The sequence below is a fragment of the Phascolarctos cinereus genome, unplaced genomic scaffold (assembly GCF_003287225.1).
Source record: "Phascolarctos cinereus isolate Bilbo 61053 unplaced genomic scaffold, phaCin_HiC Scaffold_5;HRSCAF=322, whole genome shotgun sequence".
In the NCBI taxonomy this organism is placed as follows: Eukaryota; Metazoa; Chordata; class Mammalia; order Diprotodontia; family Phascolarctidae; genus Phascolarctos; species Phascolarctos cinereus.
The window spans coordinates 15830243-15852240 of NW_027555958.1; the positions used below are offsets into that span (position 1 = coordinate 15830243).

The window sequence follows — 21998 nt, forward strand, 5'->3', positions numbered from 1 at the left end:
AGCCCAGAATCAGTGACCACCCATCAATCTCAGTTCCCTGTTTCACTTCCATGTGAAACCTTGTTTGTTTCTGTTTTGGTCTTAAATTCAACGTAGGAAATCCCTTTGGTTGTCTCATGTTAGTGCAGACCAGTCTAACCTTAATAGCATTTTCAAACAATTCCTTGAGTTCCTCCTCAGTTACCTTACAAAACAGATTCTTTCAAAACAAATTTTTTTAAAAAACATAAACTCATTATTTATTTATTTTTAATATTCCTTTTGGAAAAAAAATTTGAGTTCTAAATTTTCTCCCTCCCTCCAGTCTCTCCCCCACCCACTGAGAAGGTAAGCAAGATAATATAAATTATATGTGTGAGATCACACAGAATATATTTCTATATTAGCCAGGTTGTAAAAAAAAAAAAAAGGAAGAAAGATAAAGAAAATGAAAAATTATACTTCAATCTGAAGTCAGAGAGCATCAGTTCCCTCTCTAGAGGTTGATAGCATTTTTCATTATAAGAACTTAGGAATTAGCTTACATCATTGCATTGCTGAGAATGACTAAGTCTTTCAGAGTTGATCATCATTACAATACTGCTGTTACTGTGCACAGTATCCCCCTGGTTTGGCTCACTTCACTTTGCATCAGCCCATCTAAGTCTTCCCTGGTTTTCCTGAAACCATCCTCCTTGTCATTTCTTATAGCACAATAGAAGTCCACCACAATCACATGCCACAACTTCTTCAGCCATTCCCCAGTTGATAAGCGTCCTCTCAATTTCCACTTCATTGCTACCACACAAAGAGCTGCTATGAATATTTTTGTTCATGTAGGTTACAAGATAGACTCTTGATGAAGAGCGTCCTTGTACCTTGATATTTTCCAGTTTCACTTCAGACCTAAGGACTTTGGAGCCAAAGTTCTAGAGCTTTTTCCATGTCCCCAGATGATTCAAATTCCATATAAGCAAACTCCCTGGTGGTGCCGATGCAGACAACCACAATCATAAGGTTCTTTTCTGAAAAGGAGTTCATGATGCCAGCTTTTAGCTCAGAAATGGTTTTGCTGAAATTCAGGTTACCAGCAAAGAGAGTGACATCTGTATATGCTTCAGCCTCCAATTTTTGTTTCTTGTCTTCAGGGGCTTGCTATTTGACCATTTCCATTTTCCTCTTCCCTGGTGCTTCTTAGATGGCTGCTTCCTCCTCCTCCTCCTCCTCCTCCTCCTCCTCCTCCAGTTCCTTGACTTTCCCTGCTTGCCCAGGGGCAGCCTTTCCCTTTGGCAGGTATGGGATCCACAGCTCCTACAGTCATCCTCGTCTTCTTCATCTTCATCAATATCATCTTTCTCCTCATCCCGAGTGCCGTGTTTGGCCGCAGCTGCTCCCACTTTTATGGCCTTGGGTGGCTCAAATTCTTCACCCGCCTCACACCACTATCCACTTCTCCAGGTTAGCTGCCCTGTTTGTTGGCATTCTTCCCATTTTTTGCCCCGACAGTCAGAGGTGCTGCCGCTTCTGCTGGGCTGGCTCCCTTCTTCCCTTGTGTGATGACAGCTTTGGATGGGCAGCCACGTTCTTTGCTGGTGCCACGGCTGCCTTCTTACCAGCTGCTTTCTTGGCATTTGTGGTGCAACAACAGTTTTTTTGATTGGTGGTACCTTCTTTGCTGGAGTAGCCACTGCCTTCTTGCCCCTCTTCTGAGGGACCACAATCCCTCCTTCATTGCTTTCCTCTTCATTTTCTGAAACATGCTTATCCTCACTGTCTTCTGTCTCTTTGGGGGGAAGAGCCATTTTTTTGACTCATCTTGATTTTTAGCAGCCTTCCCAAGATTCACCACAGTGGCAACATGTGATGAGCCAGATGGAGGGTACAGATCCACTGGCGAAGGCCCAACTTTTGACACTGTTGATCACCGTTCTTCCTTGAGTTTAGTTTCTGGGACACTACTCTCTCCTAGTTTTCCTCCTTCCTATCTGACTGTTCCTCACACCCTCTATCCATAGGTGTCCCTCAGGGTTCTGTCCTAGAGCTGCTCCTCTTCTCCTTCAATACTATTTCCTTGGTGATCTCATCAGATCCCATGGATTTAATTACCATTTCTACGCTGACTCTCAAATCTACTTTTCCTGGCCCGATCTCTTTGCTGGCCTCTGACAACTCTCTCCTGCTCTGCTTTGCTGGATCTTCAGATATATCTATTCTGTCCCAATCTTTCTACCGACCTCCAATCTCACACCGCCAATTGCTTTTCAGACATCTCAAACAGACGTCTTAAACTCAACAAGTGCAAAGCTGAACTCCTTATCTTTTCCCCTAAACCATGCCCACTCCTACTTTCCTATTACTATGGAGAGCCACACATCCCAGTGTCTCAACTTCACAACCTAGGAGTCATCTTGGCTTCCTTACTATCTCTCTCCCCCATATCCAAGATGCTGCCAAGACCAGTTGATTTCACCTTTGCAACATGTCTTGGATCTTCTTGGATCTTCTCTCCTGTGACACTGCCATCACTCTAGTGCAGACCTCATCACCTCACACCTCAACTGTTGTAATAGTTTGCTAGTGGGTCTGCCTACCTCAGGCCTCTTCCCCACTCCAATCCATCCTCCATTCAGCCACTAAAGTGAATTTCCTAAAGGGCAGATCTGACCATGTCACCCTCCTATTCCATAAACTCCAGCAGCTCCCTATTACCTCCTGGAACAAGCACAAAATGCTCTATTTGTCAAAGCCCTTCGTAAACTCTTACTTTTCCAGTTTTCTTACATTTCTTTGATCCCGTGACACCAGCCTCCTGGCTGTTCCACAAACAAGTCCTTCCTTTTCTCTACTGTGAGCATTTTCTCTGGTTGTCCCCCATCCTTGGAATGCTCTCTCTTTTCCACTCTCACTACTGACCTCTCTGACTTCCTTGAAGTCCCAACTAAAATCCCACCTTCTACAGGAAGCCTTCCCCCAGCCCTTCATTCCAGTGCATTCCTTCTGTTAATTATATCCTATTTATCTCATTTTTAACTTGCTTTGTGTATATTTGTTTGTGTGATTTCTGCCCCGTTACAGACTGTGAGATTGTGAGCTCCTTGACAGCAGGAACTGTCTTGCTTCATTTTGTAGCTAGCCCCAGCACTTAGGTGCTTAATGAGTTTTTGTTGATTGTTGTGTGTATGTGTATATTGAGAGAAATGATTATTTTCTACCATATTAATAACCAATTGTTAAATCAGGTTTAAGGTTTTCCCTTCCTTTTTCCTCATCTAGAAACCAGCCACTGTAGGTTATTCAACTTGTCTCTGAAGGACATTGCTGACAGATGAGATTATATCCTCTGGATAGATGCTTCTCAGTCTTGGGTGGGACCCCACCCAAATAGAAGACCTTAAGAACAGAACTCAGTCTAGGTGAGGTCTTGTCCTTAGGAAATAAGCCTCTGTCCTTGGAACCTTCCATTAGAATTTAGGGTGAACCAGCTTATGAAGAGGAAAACCAACCAGAGGGGTATGGATAGAGATGGATTCTTTTGTCCAGATTGCCAGAGGCAACTGAGTCTCACGATCAGGTCACATTTCCAACAGGAGGAGCTGAAAAAATTTTGCCCACCTCTTCATTAACATGTCCACCTCCTCACTAATTGCTAACCAGAGTTGATTTCCACCCTCAGGGACACCCCTTCTCCAAAGATATTTAGTTAGTCCACGGTCTCCGAGATTTGTCTTCGGTTTCTGAGAGAACCACTGACCTCAATTTATTATTTTCTAGCCATAATTAAAATTGATTAATTACCTAGAAATTCTATCTCTCAAGCTTTTCATTCCCCTCTCCCTCCCTCTCTCTCTCTCTCTCTCTCTCTCTCTCTCTCACACACACACACACACACACACACATATACACATCTACATACACGCACATATATTAAAGTTAACAAAATAATATCAAAATCATCCTTCTTGTTTCCCTCTCCTGCACTTCTTTTCCTCTTTTTTTCAATGTTTTGTCTCCCCTGTTAGAATGTATCCTGAGGGTATAACCTATCAATTTTTTATATTTGTATCAATTTTTATGTCTGCATCTGTATATTTTGCATCTGTATCATATGCATATTTTATATTGATATTTTTACCAGTTTGCATTGGAGCACGTCTGGAACAGAGTAATAAAGGCTTCATTCATTCATTCGTTTCTTCATTCTTGAAGCCTTCCGCCCCTCAGAAGCCCCAGCTCCCTTCAGAGCTTAGCTCACTCCCCCCAAGTCATCTTGAATTGGGCCACTGATTTTACATGGGTTTTGTACAGACCTCTCTGTGTGTGCCGGCTGCCTCCTTCATAGATTGGAAGCTCCTTGAGGGAAGGGGTAGTTTCATTTTTGCCTTTGCAACCTCAGCACCCAGCACGACACCTGGCGCTTAGCGGGCACCTCATAAATGCTTGTTGATCGACTGCTTAGGCCTGGGTTTCCTCATCTGCAAATAAGGGAGTTGGCTGAATGTCCTTTAATGCCAGTCCTTAATCAATCAATCGACGAGCATTTATCGAGTGCCTGCTGTGTGCCAGGAACGGTGCAAAGTGCCAGAAACACAAAGACAGAAATGAAGTTTAAGAAGCCGTCAAAGCTTCCAACCTCAAAGACTCTGGGGACACCCTGTGACTGCCAAATGAATGCATACATCCAAATGCGTTCATGCTGAAGGGTTTTATGTTCCCGACCAAGGACTCCATGTTTAACCTGGGCATGACAGGCAGCCCGCTGCAAAATGGAAGAAGTCCCCATATCCATAGATTCCAGTATCCCGGCAATATCAAAGTTTGGGAAAAAAGGAAAGGAATCAACTTTTACAAAACAAAATTTATTAAAATTTGTACAATTTCTTTGGCTATTCCCAGTTAATTTCCACAGCTTTCTCAGGTCTTCTGGGACCCAGAAGTCTCTGAGTCTGCTATTGCAACTCTATGCCAACCCTAGAAGCTCATATGATTAGTTGAAAGGATCAGACAGGTATGCTGCGGGATGACAGATTTCAACGTGGGAATGAAGACAAAAAGCTACTTGAACACAAGACCTGCCCACAGCACCAAGTCATGGAAATCTTATAGTCATCATTAACTATCTCAGGAGACCAACACTGAAGTAATTCTATTTCAATCTTATTTCACCTTATTTCTCCATATACAGAATACAGATTTCAAAATATTACAGCCTCAAGAGTGTCCTTAAATTAAGTGGAACATTTGGATAGAAGATTGGTTTCTGACCATCACAGTTACTATTCCCAGTATCCCCACTGAATACCTCAATGATCTCGGTTCACTGCCTTTTGTATCCCAGAATCAAATATCAGAACAATTTTGCCAAGAGAACAGAGCTCGGAACTCCCAAGGTTCAGGAGTCTCCCCCCTCCTTTTTTTTTTTAAGAAATTCTGAAAGCCCAGAAGGTGACACAGATTCAATAGCAGTATCATATCTGAGCTGGAGGCGTATTAAAGGGGTGGGGGACCGAGTCATAAAATCAGAAGCTTAAGAATGGAAAGAGATCTTAGAAATCAAACATAATGTCGTCTGCCTCCACCACTCTCCACGCCTGTGGACTTTTCCAGGAGCGTCTGTTACCTGTCGTAATTCCATTTAATGGCCCTTCCACGAGCTCGCTTGTGCGTGAATCGTTCACTGCCTTGCTTTGGTTGTCCTGGGTGTCTTATACTCCCTTTCTCATGCTAGGTTGAGTCACCATGTCCCCATCACTTCTCTCCTACCCAGTAGAGCCTGGCATAGGGCTGGGCACACAGCGAGTGGTCAGGAAAAAACCAGCGGTGTCTTGGAAAACAAGCTGGTTTAAGTCAGTAGAACAGGATTCAAATTGCAACTCTGCTATTTCCTGCCTGCATAAACTTGGAAAAATCATTTAACCTCTCTAGAACTCAGCCAAAATCATCCGTTAAGATGAGGGTTCAGACTAGATTAGGGATTGTTTGCCTTCTGTGTGTCACGGACCCCTTAGAAAGTCCGATGAAGCTTGTGGACCCTTCTCAGAATGATGTTTCATTGCTTACATTCACAATCAAAGGAAATGCACAATTTCAAGGAGAGGTTAGTGAAAATAAAGATGCCGCTTTTTGCTCATCCAAGATTGTGGGCCGCTGGAAATCTATCCAAGGACCCCCGGGAATCGGCAGACCTCGGGTTTCAAACACCTGCACTAGACAGTCACCAAGGTCCTTTCTTTGCTCCTATGACTCTGTGTCAACCAAACACTCAAATTCAAACATACATACTGCTTCCCTCCAGTGGTAGACTTCAGAGAACACGGGCAGTCGCTGTACAGAAAAACAAACCATTCACGACGTCCAGTCACATTCAGAGAACACTTTACAGTTACTAAGTACTTCACAGACAGTCTCTCATTGGAGCCCCACAACAACCCTGTGAGGTAGGTAGCTGTATTATCCCCATTTTACAGATGGGGAAACTGAGGCTCAGAGAGATGCCATGATCTGCCCGACATCCCCCAACCAGAAAGAGGCAGAGCTGGGACCCAGCCCCAAGAGAGGAAACATGCAAAGAGAGTGACTAAGTGGTACCGAAGCTGCCTTCTGGGCACCAGGACAGCCCAGGCCCAGCAGAGGTCAGCCCCCAAAGCAGGAGACTTGGGGGCTAGGGAGGGGGTGGGAAATGATATTGTTAGCAGCCTACTTCCCTAAAGCAAAACATCTGAGACCAAAAAAAATGCTTGACACTGCCAGATGGGCACCGCTTAGCCTGAGTCAGGTCTGACACAGCCCTTCAGGATGCTAAGGATTGAGAATGTGAAGCCCCACACCACGATTCCTCCACATGAACTGCATCAGCCACAGACAGAGCGAGTGCCATCGGCTTGGGGAGGGAGCTGGGGACTGGTTCTACCATCAGAGACTGAAGCTAACCAGGAAAGCTGGCCTTCCAGCAAGCCCCAGGAAAGGCCTGTTGGAGAGGGAGCCCTCTGCGTGTCTGGGTTCGACCCTCAGCTCTGCGTACAGAGGCAGGACGCGCCCATCTTCTCTGACCTCAGTCCGCTGGACCTGACCAGCCTCCAGCTTCCCCGGCCTCGGGACATGATGGACGCGACAGGATGCAATCAGAATGAAGGGAACGGCTTCCCGGCAGTGGAGTGGCAGAGGGGAACCTTCTGGGCTGGTCGACGTGCTTCGGAAAAGGCCTTTGGGTCGGTAGGAGAGGCAGGGAGGGCATAGCAGACCGGGGCCTCGCCCAGCTGCTAGCAGCGGACGTTCCGGAACCCAGACACGGTCACCTTCCCCTTCAGGTAAATGTCCTCATCCGCCCCTTGGTTAAGGTGCTTCACCATGTTTTTCTCAAAGAGCAGCGGGTGGTAGGCGCCCATGGTGCACGCGCTGTCAAAGAAGCGCTGGTAGTAGTAACAAATGTCTGTTTTGCGCTTTGAGGGCAAAAATTCATATACATCCACCTTGTCACACAGGCTCATCATGATCACAATGCCTGAGAAAGAAAGAGAGATGGAGAGAGAGAAGTGGAGGGAGGGAGAGGGAAGAAAGGAAAGGGGGGAGAGGGGGGAGGGGGGGAGAGGGGAAAGGGAGGGAGAGGGAGGGAGGGAAAGGAAGGGGAGAGGGGGAAAGGGAGGGAGAGGAGGGGAGGGAGGGAAAGGAGGGGAGAGGGACACAGGGAGGGAGGGAAAGGGGGGAAAGGGGGGAGAGGGGAAAGGGGGGAGAGGGACACAGGGAGGGAGGGAAAGGGGGGGAGAGGGACACAGGGAGGGAGGGAAAGGGAGGGAGAGGGACACAGGGGGAGGGAAAGGGAGGGAAAGGGGGGAGAGGGACACAGGGAGGGAGGGAAAGGGGGAGAGGGACACAGGGAGGGAGGGAAAGGGAGGGAAAGGGGGGGAGAGGGACACAGGGAGGGAGAGAAAGGGAGGGAAAGGGGGGGAGAGGGACACAGGGAGGGAGGGAAAGGGAGGGAAAGGGGGGGAGAGGGACACAGGGAGGGAGGGAAAGGGAGGGAAAGGGGGAGAGGGAAAGGGGGAGAGGGAGAGAGGGAGGGAGGGAAAGGGAGGGAAAGGGGGGGAGAGGGGGAAAGGGAGGGGGGAGGGAGAGAGGGAGGGAGAGGGAGATAATATGTTAAAAAGTTAATCCCCCATCATAGAAAAATAGTATGACATGGTAGAAAGAACACTGAATTTAGAGACAGAGGCTCCTAGGAGCTAGAGAGGAAGAACCTCAGAATCTGTCTAATCCAATCTCTCTCATTTCACAGAGGACGAAACTGAAGAGCAGGGTGGTGAAGCCACCTGCCTAAGGTGACACAGCTAGTAGGATTCTATGGCAGGATTCAAACCCAGGCCTTCCTGACTCCATGTCCAGTGTGTTAACCACTCTGCCAGGCAGTGAAAGGAAGGGCAGAGATCGGGCAGTGCCTGGACTAGGATGGCAGAATTAGGGGATGGTTTTTTCAAGAGACGGGAGCTCCAAGAGCATCTGAAGCCTGAAGGGCAGGAAGCAGTGAAGAGGAAGAGTGTGCCAGTGCTGAAAAGAGCAGAGAGGACCGCGACAGGGAAGACAGTAAGGAGTGGAGCACAAAGTGCCTGGAATTCCTCGGACTCAGCTCTTTGCTCTGGTCTCCACCAGCATGCCCAATACGGGACCTGATTCCTAGGGATTGATGGACCAGCTGCATTCCTAAGATCTGAGGGTAAATTCCTGACTGCTCCCAGCCCAAACTACCCCCAAGGATGGCCAGAAGTCCACACACCAGAGCATTAAGAAAACTACCATGGGTGTGACCCCAATTGCTCTCAAGAATTCTCCTAGAATCAAACATGCTGCCTAGGGAAATCGGTCCAATTTTTAGGAGAATCTGAGGCATCAGAAAAGAAGAGGAGGACCATGTGGGCAAAGGGGGAGGTGGGACAGATTTGGCACCCAAGAGTACATTCAAGACTCTGGCTTTCACGGCTCCCCATGGCCTCCTCTTTGTCCAAACTCGACACATCTTGGTGGGCATTGTGGGATGGTGGAAAAAGCGCTGGGTTTATGACCGGAGGACCTGGGTGTGAATCTAGCCTTCACTACTCCCTCCCTTTGTGCCACAGAGCAAGCCTCCTCATCTCCAGACCTCGCTTTCTGCCCCTGTCAAACAGATGGTCTCTGAAGCCCCTTCCCGTTCTAGGTCTAAAACCCCATGGACCTCACCTTCCCTCTCTGTAAAACGAGGGGATAGATTCCAAGATTCCTTCCAGCATCTGATCCCATGACGGCTGTTCCCAAACTCACTGTGAAGCTTTCCCATGCCTTCGACCTCCTCTTTCTGGGACGCCTGCTCCTCTTCCCTGCTGCTCAAAATTCTGCTCAGCCTTTAAGACCCTCCCCCAGAGGGGAGCACCCATCCGCCCTTCCCAGGGAGAGTTTCATTTCTACCTTTTTGTCCCTGATACCAGGCCCCCCAGATACATTATGGGGGCTCAGTAAATGCCAGCCCAAACGGGTGCCTCTCTTAGGGACTCGGAGGCTGTGAACTGCCCAGGACGATGGTCATTCTGTGCCTAAGGCAGGGTTTGCACCGATGCCTTCCTGACTCCAAGGCGGGCACTCTGTCTGCTCCATGCAGGGCTTATCTTACATTAAACTGCAGACTAGTTACTGGAATCTTACTCACTGCTAGCCTACGAGCACCATGGAGTAAGCTCTCTGAGGACAGAAACTATTCGATTCTTTTGTTTTGTATCCCTAGCACCAAGCCTAAGGCCTGGCCCATAGTAAGGGCTTAACAAATGCTTATCGATCGGTTAACCGACCACATTCCCCCCTCCCCCAAAGCACCTAGCATAGTATATTGGCCGTATTAGGTGCTCGGTGAATATGTGGACCCAGAATCCAACACCGTGGTAAACCAAGGCCCAGCTACCTCTCGGCAATGACTCACCAAGCATGCCTGAGGATGGGGGATTTGGTTGAATATCCTCCGGGGAATTCTCCTGAAGGATGTCCCAAAGCTCCCATGGCATCTTGGGGTTGAGGATATAAAAGGGCTGGCGGGGGTTCTCTTTGCGATATTGCTTGTACTTTTGAAAGAAATCGTAGTCAGGTTTCTTGTACCACTGAAAAAGAAAACACTCGTCTGATATCTATACCCACGTGTGAGTGCGCTGTCTCCCCAGTTAGAATGTAAGCTCCTTAAGGACAGGCACTGTTGGAAATCTGTCTTTGTGTCACTACCCCTCAGCACGGCGCCTGGCCCTTAATAAATGTACGTCAACTGAATCCTGGCTATTCCACATGCTTCCTGTGGCAAGACACGTCATCTCCCAGGCCTCAGTTTCCTCCTCTGTAAGATGGGAGGATTGGTCTCTTCCAGCTCTAGAGCCAGGATCCTAAGTCACCTCATTCTCCTGGACCTCAGTTTCTTTATCCGTTGGACTAGATGGCCTGCGAGGTCCCATCCACTTCTAGCTCCATTATGATGATCTTGGAATTTCTTTTAGTGGCACATGCCCTTCCACACCTGGGGACAGCTAACATGGCTGTAACACTTTAGTGGTCACTGTAAACCATAATGGAATGTCAGTGCTAAAGGACTGGCTTGGGACAACTTTCCAGCGAGAGGGAACCCACTAAACTGCAAGAACACCACTCCGTTTCTGGACAGCTCCCTCCCTCCCCCTGCGCAGTCCTCTGGGGCCAAGCAAAACAAGCTTAATCCCTCTTCCTTATGACTGCCCTGGTGGGGTACGTAAGAGTCTTTAAGAGACAGGTAGCCCATTCCCATACATCCTCTCCGCTCTTCCCAGTTCCTTCAGTCGATCTGATGTCAGTGTATTCAACAGCGTCCTCACCATTCTGATCACCCTCTGCTCGAGAATTCCCACTTACCTCTGGGATCTCAGAATGGTATGGAGAGGGGTCCCACACAATTAAGATTCCTTCTTTATACAAACTGTCCTGAAGAAAGTTGTGCCTGGCTGAAGTTACCAACTGTGATGAGAGACAAGAGAAGATACCGGCATTAGGGGTGTGCACAAGGGCAGTTGGGGGGCGCCACAGTACACAGAGCCTCAGGCCTGGAGGCAGGAAGGCTCATCTTCCTGAGTTCAAATCTGGCCCCAGACACTTACTAGCTGTGTGATCTTGGGCAAGTCACTTCACCCTGTCTGCCTCAGTTCCTTATCTGTAAAATGAGCTGGAGAAGGAAATGACAAAACCCCACTCCATATCTTTACCATAAAGTCCCAAATGGGGTCATGACGAGCCAGACGCGGCCAAAAAACTGAACAACATAAATGAATGAACCGCCAGTTATTAACACTCCCAGGTGTCCCAGCAGCATATGGTAGCAAGAGGGTTAAAAACTCCCAGACCATTAACTATTTAGACGCCTCTTCACATGGAGCAGGGGTTCATAACCTGGGATCCATGAACTTTAAAAAAAGTTTTGATAACTGTCTTTTGATATAACCTTTGCAATCCTGCATATTTTAAGCCTTTAAAAATGTTGGGGTCCCTTGGCTGCCAAAGAGTCAATGGCACAAAGAATGTTAAGGACTCCCAGCACACAGCATAGCTTCTTTCCCCACCCCACCCTGAGCCACCTTGGGCAACGTACATTACTGACTTGCTCTGTCCTTGTTCTGTAAAAATAACTCTTCACAGAAACAAAAAATATAAGAACGTGTGAATGGGTTAGGAGCTACTTGGCTGGACAGAACAATCTGAATGGTTTTCCACAGGTGTTTACTTGTATCCTTTTAAAAATAGGCAGCGCTGTCACTTCACTGAAAGAGGGGAGGGGAAGGACATGCTCGATGCTTTTTCATCATGTGGCAGAGGGTAAAAACAATTCTGGCTCCGCCAAGGCGACCAACACATGCCACTTCCTCTTAATAACACATGCCACTTCCTCTGAAGAACTCTGCTTTCTCATTCCCGGGCTGGGCTGAACGGTTTCACAGAATCAGACAGTGAAGGCAAAAAGATGGCCACCATCCGGTCGACCTGAGAGGCCTCCCGCCCACTGCCGCACCTGCTTTGCTGGCCATCTGGGCCTTGCTCGGTGTGCCCCAAGGAGGGTGAACCCATCACCTCCCCAAAGCACCCACTTCCTTCTTTGCTTTCTATTCTGTAGCTGGAAGCATATTTTTTGTCTATTTTGTAGCTTAAGTGACCATTTTTTCTATTTTTATGGAATTGTATTATAGAATGTATTATATGCTATATAATTATGACATACTATATGTTTTATAGTTAAATGCTTTTTCTATCTTTAGCTTGAATCTTTTTATTCTAAATTTAGTGGCCAACCAAAATAACGAAGATTTCCACGTTTAATATAGAACTGAAAATAAGAATTCTGTGGCCAAGTACAAATCTCTATGACATACAACCTGCTTTTTTTTTTTTAAAGCATTTAATTAACTCCCCATGTTCCATTCAAAGCTGCCCGGCTTGCTTGAGTTTTCCTCCGAAATTCCTTCTCTTCTGCTCATTTTCAGCCATGCTTCTCCCACCCCCTTCTGTCGCTCTTCTTCTGGCAGGACATTTTCTAGGTGCCTCAGGCTCAGGCGCATGGGGCCTTCCTTGTTCACTGAGGAGGGAAGGGAGCCCTCTTTTACCACACATTTTAACATGGGGTTGGTTTTGTCATATTCTCTCTCCTTTAGAAAAATCCTTTGGGCTCACAGCTATTCTCCGTCTAACTTGGTGGTGTTTTTGCATCCCCGAGCTCTGAACCGATCTCGAGGGGGAGAAGCAGCATGGATAGTGGCACACAGCTGCGAGGGATCTCAGAGGCCAGGGACCCCCACTCTCCCATTTTACAGATGCATGTGATCGGTGCCCTCCTCTATGCATCATATATGGGAGCGGTTCACATGAAAGCACAAGAAAAGATTGTTATCAAATGGAATAGATTCCGATACTGAAAAGACTGTGGTGGGCAGAAACAGAGCTGGTGTGGACAGAAAGATGACTCCAAGAAGTTGAACTCTGAGTAACGGAAAAAAACTAGTTTGGGTCTTCAGGAAAAGGCACCAAAGGTTACCGCCTCCGCCTCCCCCTCCCCGTCCCCTCCCCCCACCGTCAGAGCACACACTGCCAAGCAAGGCTCTGAGGAGGACGGTTTTTGCCTAATTGGAAGGATTCGATCTGGAGGGGCTGAGAAGGGACTAGGATGTATTTTAAAAGCCATCAACAAAATATATCTTTGAAAGATGCATACTTTTATAATTATACACAATTTTAATAGGTAAACATAATACAAAAATTAAAAGTGTTATTATAAAGCGGAAATGAAATACTGGATATGAAAACACTGGGGAAACTCCTATACCAAACTGAGAAGATCATTCCACGTAAAAAGAACGTCCCCTCTTCGTTGCTGTTCAGTCATCTTCAGTCCTGTCCCACTCTCTGTGACCCCGTTTGGGGTTTTCTTGGCAAAGATACTGCAGCGGTTTGCCGTTTCCTTCTCCAGCTCATGTTACAGATGAGGAAACTGAGGCAAACAGGGTGAAGTGACTTACCCAGGGTCACACAGCAGTGTTTGAGGCCGGATTTGAAATCAGGTCTTCCTGACTCCAGGCCCAGCTCTGTATCCACTCACTCTGCCACCTGGCTGTCCTGTCCCCTCCTTGGAAATGTTTAATCAATCAACAATTGTCATAGTAAGTATCTACTATGGGGAAGCACTGTGGTGGATGCTAGACATACCACAGTCCTTACCTCCAAGGGGCTTATTTTAGGGGGTGGGGGAGGCAGTACATCTACATATATACTTGATGGTGTAAATAGATGCAAGATCGTTTGGGGTTAGGGGAATGAGGCACTAATAGCATATTGGTGGGGAGGGGCAAGGAGGAAAGGATAGAACTCATGCTGAACCTTGATGAAAAATAAGTATTCCACTGGGCAGAGGTGGGGAGACAGTCCATTCCCGGCATGCATGATGGCTGGTATAAAGGTAAAGAGATAGGAAATGGAGCGCTGGGTATGAGGGACAGTAATCGGGTCCCTGTGGTTGGACCACCACGCCCAGGAAGGGGAGTTTTGTGTAACAAGGTTAGTAAGGCAGACCAGGTGCAGGCTGCGAAAGGCTTTGTAGGCCAGGTGCTGGAGGTAAGGATGACAGAGGGGAGCTAGGTTAGTGAACGCCTGCCCTCCCAGGCAGGTTCCGTTGTGGAGGCCCTGTTCAGCTTCCCCCGACCACCTCACTGCATCTTAGTCTGGGAGCCTTACTGTTTTAGATCATGAATGGAGCCAGAGGGAGGGTAGCTTCCAGGAATGCTAAAGGAAAGGGAACTAAAAATAAGGAGGAGTGAACACTAATCCAAAATGGCCTGACTCCTTGGCATCACAACTTAACTGAGCGTGTCAGGGTTGACAAAGCACGATGCCACGAGCTGGAGTGTACTGTCAGCCCCATTTTATGGATAAGGAAACTGAGGCTCAGAGAAATCTAGTGACTCGCCTGGTCTCTGAGCTAGGAGTGCCTGAGGCAGGACAGAACCCAAAGTGTGAGACTGCAGCATGTTTTCCCCCACACTGCCTCTCATGAAGTCGAATGAGGAAGAGCCTGTAATGCTTTTGTTCATTAATCACCAAGCAGGCACTGAGATGCCCACACTCAGCTGGCAAGGTTCCAGGCACTGGAACAGAAGCAGTCTCTGAAGGCCCCAAGGAGCTTATTCTTAGCACCAGACTGGCCTTGGCTCTGGGCAGACTGGGTGGCTGCTTACGTGAAGTGATTATAAGGGCCCCTGTTCTACTGGCCTGACCAAGTGCCTGGAAATCCACCATTATAGTTTCATTCATTTGGATTAAGTAGTTCCCTTTCCAGGCAAATATTCCTGGGAGGGTTTAGAGATGGAAAATTTTGTACAGATGGGACATCAGGCATGTGGCCACAAAACTACTGACACTTCCTTGGTCACCTTTTCACCAGCCGTCACTAACACCGCAGCATAAATGAGTTTCACAGATGCTTCTGATCTGGACAAAACCCCAGAATCCCAGACAAGGAAGGGGCCTCTGCTGTCTGGTCCAACCTTTCACCAAATGTAGCAATCCCCTCCCAAGCCAGTCAGCTCTGCTCCAACGCTTCCAGGGACATGAAGCTCCCTGCCTAATAAAGAACACTGAGAGGGATGGAGGGATCTGAAGAGTGCCTTTGGGTCCTAGGCACAAGCTAGGTTCTGGGGCCGCAAAGACAAAAATGAGCCTGTTCCTGCCTTGAATCCATATACTAGCATATTTTTAAACACAAAGATAATTTTAGAGGAGACATGAAAGGATCAGGAAAGGTTCATAATTCTAGAGCTGAAAGGGATGCTCAAGACTGTCTGTTCTGACTCCCTCAATTTTCCAACGAGGAGTGAGGCCCAGAGAGCTTAAGAGATCAGCCCAAAGTCATACAAACAGTAAGTGGTAGAGCTAGGATTCGAACCCAGGCCCTCTTGCATCCACCGCCTCTCAGAGCCTCATGAGTTGGCCCCATGCTTTATCAAGGGCAGGAGAAGGCTGTCAGACTAAATGAACTCAAACATCTCTGCCCAATCTATAACTTCAAACACCCACCAGGCATCTTACATGTCAGCAGCTGCCCTGAGATCCTAAGGAAGCACATGGGGCAGGCAGCCACAATCTGACAATGGTCAGCCCTGGCTCCACTCCTGAGCTTCAGGAGGCACTGCATCCCAGTGAGCTCCGCAGCCCTGCTGTCTATACCACATGCCTTAGCGGAGTCCACATCTACTCTCCGTATTTCACTGGCCCCCATGTCTTGGCTCCCCAGCCAGACTATGGATTAGTTTCCTGAGCTCAAGGTCCATGTTTCCTTTTCTTGTCCAGCCGACAGCATAAGCAAACAGCTGCTCAGTAAAAGCTCCCTGGCTGAAATTAAACCATCAGGAACCCTGGTTTCACTCCACAAGTTTCACAGATCTTAAGGAGTGAAGAAGGCTGAGGGGCTTCTGGGATGCCAAAAATGGCTTCTGACGCTGTTTGTCACAGCAAAGAACTGGAAACAAAGCGCATGTCCATCGACTTGGGGCTGGTGAGACTGCAGTACATGAATACAGTGTAATACACTGAAGGTTACCATGCTGTAAGAACAACTGGTGTGAAGATTTCAGAGAAGCATAAAAAGATTTGCACGAACTGATAGGAAGCAAGATAAGTAAAACAAAGAAAACAATATATGAAATAACTACAACATAAATGGGGGGGGTGCTATGGAAACGATCATGTTCCCAGAACTTAGCACAGTGCCTGGCACGGAGTAGGTGCTTTTAAAATGTTGACCGATTAAAGGACTCATGATGAAAACATGCTATCCACCTCCAGAAAGAGAACTGATGACCTCTGAGTGCAAACCGAAGTATAATTTTATCACTTTATCTTTCTTGCTTTTAAAAAACGTGGCTAATATGGAAATACGTTTTGCATGATTTCACACGTACGATTGATATTGCATTGATTGCCTTCTCAGTGGGTGGAAGAGGAGGAGGGAGAAGTAGGGCGAGAATCTGGAACTAAAACTTTAAAAGAATGTCAAAAACAAAAAAATAAATTAAAATGTTAAAAAAATAACGTTTTCTAACTGACTGAAGAAGAGATGAGAATATGAACCTCTTTCCTTTCTTTGTTGAGGTGAGGTACCATGGGTGGGAAACACTTCATACGCTGTCAGACTCAGTATTTGTTTTGGTTAGCTTTTTTGAACTTTTTTTTTCTTTTTAAAAATTCTTTGTAATAACAGATGGCCCTTCAGGTAGGAGAGGGAAAAGAATGTATTCAGAAATGAAGGCTATGCAAAAACAAGATATTAATAAAATTAAAATAATAAAAAAAAGGAAGAAATAAAATCGCTCCTGAGCCCCAGACTTTGTAGCAACCAATAAGGGCAAATGAAGCCTGATATGGCAGTGGGGGTGGGGGAGCGCTTCATACTTGAACGGAAACCTGTATTCTCATCATAATCCGGGCCCTTGGAGAACAGAACATTAGTGCCGAACAAGAGGGTCAGGAGATCTGGATTCTAATCTCGACTCGGCCCCTTCTGTACAAAGAAAGGGGAGCAGGTCCAGATGACTTCTCAGTTTCCTTCTCGCTCTATCATCCTATGATGTTGTGACAGTCTGGGCTAATGGCCTCTGTCATTTCTGGAGCTCAGCCCCAAAAGCCTTCAGATAGAAATGAAGCAAATTTCTGACTCAGAGCCTCAGGGAATTGTGCCCTGGCTTGTTTAGGCATCTCGAGGCCACGCTCAGCCACCGTGCTTTCATGCATCTGGGCGGTCCCAGCTGGAGGTCCTGAGCCTTTCCTAGTGTTCTCTGATCATTCCCCGGGGTCTCCTCCTCCCTATCAGATTTCTGACTGCCTGACCTCAGAGACCGGGTCTTTCTCTTCCCTTGCCTTCCCCACAGTGACCAGAACAAGGCTGGGCACTCGGGGGACCTCAGCACATACTTCCTAGACGTAATTAACTCGACTTCTTCCTAGAATTATCACAATTGCATCATTTAAAGATGCAAATTCTATTGAGGGAATTTGTTGTTCAGTTGTTTCAGTCATGTTCAACTCCTCGTGACCCCATTTGGGGTTTTGTTGGCAGAGATACCGGAGCGGTTTGCCGGTTGCTTCTCCAGCTTACTTTACAGATGAGGAAACTGAGGCAAACAGGGTTAAGTGGCTTGCCCAAAGTCACACTAGTGTCTGAGGTCTTCCTGACTCTGTGTGCTGTGGAGCCCCCAAGCTGCCCCTATTGGAGGAAATGGAAGAGCTAATTTTCTGTCGGGTCAAAAATCACAGCTTAGTGTAACTGGGAGATGGAGGAGTGGTATAGACTGAAGGTACACAGGACTCCATGAATACTTGCTGACTTGAGTTGGAATCTCATAAAAATAAATATCTCATGTTCCTGAATCACAAGAAACTTCAGGAAAAAGGACAAGTGTGGGAAGTCATGTGAGCTGATGCAGAGTGAAGCAGATACAACCAGGAAGATTACATGTGGTAGAAGGGCCAGAAGGGAAGAAATGGAGAGGGGAGAGGGGCAGGAAGAAATCTAGGTCATTCTTTAAAATTCATCAAAATCTATTAAAAAGAACATTCAGGACAACTGTGGAAAGGATGTGATATGGGTGTCTGAGATTAACAGCCTCGTAAGAAACAGACAAGCCACGGAATAGGAGAAGGGAAGGAGAGATGGAAAGACAGAGGGAGGACGGAGAGGGAGAAAGAGTGGGTGGAGAAGGGATGGAGGAGAGGGAGAGGAAGAGGGAGAGGGAGAGGGGGGAGGGAGGGAGAGAGAGAGAGATACAGAGAAGAAGGAGGAGGGAGGGAGAAACAAAAAGAGGAAGAGGGAAGAGAGGGAGATGAAGGGGGGGAGGGAGGAAGAGAGAGGGAGAGAGAGAGGAGTTAGTTAGTTCTCATGGGTTGATACGGGTAGGAAAGATTTTTCCAAGAAAAGATTCAGGGCAGTTAACAGTGGGGTCATTCGTAGCCAAGGCAGCAGTCACAGGGAACCTCCCTACTACTGTGTTCACTCTTTTCTCAGAAGTGAGCCTGGCTCCCTGCTGGGAACAAAGCTGTTTGCTTTTCCTTGCTAGAACAGACGGAATCTCAGAAAGCCGCTCTCTCCAAGCTGACCATCCATGTGACTTGCTTGCACCAGAAGGCAAGGAAAACGCCTCTCAGCTCCATAAGTGAAGATGCGGATAGAACTGGAGGCTCCTTGAAGGCTGGGGCTGTTTCACTTGGTCTTTGTATCCCCAGGGACAAACAGTGCCTGGTACACAGTAGGTGCTTACTAAACACTCGCTGGTGCTCTGTGTAAAGTTCTATCCCCAGCATATAGCAAGTAGCCTGGTGTCCAGTAAGCACTTAATCCGTGCTGAATGATGGGTAGTACCCTCTCAAATTAAGGATGGCTAAACACTCTGACAAGTTGCCAGAGACAATACAGATGGTCCGTTGTGATGGACCTCTAAAAGAAGAAGGAAAATCAGCTCTCTGGGCTATTTAAAAACCAGCCACATGGAGTCAGAGACTGGGCTGCTTAATTTCTGGTGGTTCCTTTCAGCTATTTGGCTGAGAGACCATTTAAGTATCTGGGAAATGAAAAAAGATGAGAAGTAGCAATCAATCAATCAGTAAGCATCTGTTAAGCCCCTTCTCTGTGTCAGGGTGTGGGGCTAGTTTCTGGACACACAAAGCCAAAGGTAAAATAGTGCCACACCTTGATGGGTTTATAGTCTTTAGACCTTAGGTTGGCATTCAAGACCCCTACAACATGCTGAATGTGCTTCGAGGAGATCATACTTCCTAAGGGAGCTATTCTCTAAATATCGAATGTTTTCTGAGTATACATGAGTACATTCTCATATTCTCTAAAATCTCTTCTAGCTTTATGATGTGACCTCCTCCATGATGCCTTCCCTGAGATCTGCCCATACTGGGCAGCTCCCTTGTGTGAGAAGAAAGGAGGAAAGAAGGAAAGAAGGAAAGAAAGAAAGAAAGAAAGAAAGAAAGAGAGAGAGAGAGAGAGAGAGAGAGAGAGAGAGAGAGAGAGAGAGAGAGAGAGAGAGGAAGGAAGGAAGGAAGGAGGAAGGAAGGAAGGAAGGAAGGAAGGAAGGAAGGAAGGAAGGAAGGAAGGAAGGAAGGAAGGAAGGAAGGAAGGAAGGAAGGAAGGAAGGAGAGAAAGAAAAGAGAGAGAAAGAAAGAAAAGAGAGAGAGAAAGAGAGGAGAGAAGGGAAGGAAGGAGGGAAGGAAGGAAGGAAAAGCATTTATTACACACCTACTGTGCATCCAGAAGGTGCTGGAAACAGGACTACAGAAAGGTCATTGTGAATCTCAGATGAGACAAGGTAAATAAAAGTTCTCTGCAAACCTTTACAGCTAAATAAATGTTAGCTATTGCTACACATCTCCTCTCATGTCCATATCACAGAATAGCACCCAATCATTTAATAAATGTGTACTAGGCACCTGCTTACTGCCAAGCAACGTGTTAAACACTGGGGATATAAAGAAAGGCAAAAACTCTGCTCTCAGAGTATAGTGTCTTGCATAGTAGGAGCTTAATAAATGTTTGTTGATTGATTAAATATTGACTGACATATTGGGTGACATTTAAAGGGTAGCAGTGAAAATTTAATATTTTTTTAAACAGAATTAACTTTAAAAAAAAAAATCCACAATGTTCCAAAACCATTTCCCCCCCAAAGTGTTCTTCAGGTGATTTTTAAACAATACTAATTAAATTCTAATATTATATAAGCTAGACTGATTAAGTTATTATGCCACTCGAAGGAGATGCCACGAATGTGATAACCACAGACTCAACACCCTGGCCAGCCTGAGCTGACAACTTTCTCTTTTTTCCACACCAAGCTGTCTTACCTGAGAGTTGACCAGGCGAAAGGTCGTCTTCTGTCCTACATCCTGTTCAAATTTTCTTGTGGGTGCCCCATTAAACCTCATGACAGCATCATGACTATCTGTAAATCATAGGAATATGGAAGAGACAGTTGAGTGAGCTAAGAGACAGAGAAATGGAGCCAGGACAGAGGAGACCATGGCGAAACGGAGAGGTGACAGCGGTTTTCCACTGTGCTGCCATGATGACAACCACTAAAGCTGTCTAAAGATCCCAACACCACAGAACATTAATGACAGAAGGTTACCAAAGGTGCCACCTAGCCCAGCTTCCTCGTTTCAGAGGAGACCAAGGCCAAAAACCTGAAGTGGTTTAGAGCTGAAAGGGACTTCCAGATTCCTTTAGTCCACCCAACCCCCCCCATTCTATAGATGAACAAACTGAGAGCCAGAGAGCCCAGATGATTTATCCACAGACACCTGGCTCGAGTCAAAGCAAGGACTGAAACTCAGAACCACTGACTCCACCCCATCATCTCAGAGCTGAAAAACAGGTTCTCTGGTTCCTCAGTGGTTTGTTTTTTTAAGAAAGCTATTCCTTAATTCAGTGAAAATTAAGGGACCACCGCCATTTAAAAATAATTAGTTAATTAGAATGATAGAGAGTAGCATGGGAAGACTCATAAGAATAGAGGCGGTAAAGGAAGGTGGCTTAGCTATACCAGATCTCAAGCTGTGTTATGAAGCAGGAATCATCAAAACAATTTGGTACTGGCTAAGAAATAGAGTGGTGGATCAGTGCAATAGATTAGGGACATAATACAAAGTAGTAAAAGACCATAGTAATCCATGACAAACCCAAAGATCCAAGATTCTGGGACAAAAAAAAAATCACTATTTGACAAAAATTGTGGGGGAAATTGGAAAGCAGTTTGGCAGAAATTAAGTAGAGACCAATATGTCACACTGTATACTGAGATAAGGTCCAAATGAGTACATGATTTAGATATGAGGGGCGCTATCATAAGCAAATTAAGGGAGCATGGACTATTTTACCTGTCAGATTTATGGATATGGGAAGAATTTATGACTGAACAAGAGACAGAGAACATTATGGGGTATAAAAGGTATGATACTGATTGGATAAAATTAAAAAGGTTTTGTGCAAAGTCAATGCAGCCGAGATTGAGAGGAAAGCAGGAAACCAAGAAAAAATATTTACAGCAAGTTTCTCTGATAAAGGTCTCATTTCTCAAATATATAGAGAACTGAGTCAAGTTTATAAGAACATGATTCTTATTCCCCACTTGATTGGAGAATTCCCCAACTGATTCCCCATTTGATAAATTGGTCATTCCCCAATGGATAAATGGTCAAAGGATATAAACAGGCAGTTTTCAGATGAAGAAATCAAAGCTATCTATAGTCATATAAAAATGCTCTAAAAATCACTACTGACTAGAGAAATGCAAATTAAAACAGCTCCAAGGTACCACCTCACATCTATCAGGTTGGCTGATCTGATAGGAAAGGAAAATAAATATTGGAGGGGATGTGGAAAAATAGGGACACTAATGCACTGTTCGTGGAGTTGTGAACTGATCCAACCATTTTGGAGAGCAATGTGGAATTACGCCTAA

At 46.3% G+C, this 21998-nt stretch overlaps 1 protein-coding gene and 1 pseudogene across 8 annotated transcripts in view; both read right to left on the reverse strand.

Moving 5' to 3' along the window:
• Positions 1-390: 390 nt before the first annotated feature.
• Positions 391-1900, reverse strand: LOC110221187 (uncharacterized; annotated as a pseudogene).
• A 2916-nt stretch (positions 1901-4816) lies between these two features.
• ST6GAL1 (ST6 beta-galactoside alpha-2,6-sialyltransferase 1) overlaps positions 4817-21998 on the reverse strand; it is a 122219-nt gene continuing 105037 nt past the window's right edge. For 7 of the 8 annotated variants that reach the window (XM_021005607.2, XM_021005610.2, XM_021005612.2 and 4 more), the window contains 4 exons: positions 20383-20480; positions 10861-10962; positions 9914-10088; positions 4817-7477 (listed from right to left, as the gene is read on the reverse strand). In XM_021005607.2, coding sequence (XP_020861266.1) covers positions 7236-7477; positions 9914-10088; positions 10861-10962; positions 20383-20480 — 617 coding nt within the window. In that variant the 3' untranslated portion in view covers positions 4817-7235. The remainder of the gene's footprint in view (positions 7478-9913; positions 10089-10860; positions 10963-20382; positions 20481-21998) is intronic. The other variant, XM_021005608.2, reaches the window with a different exon arrangement.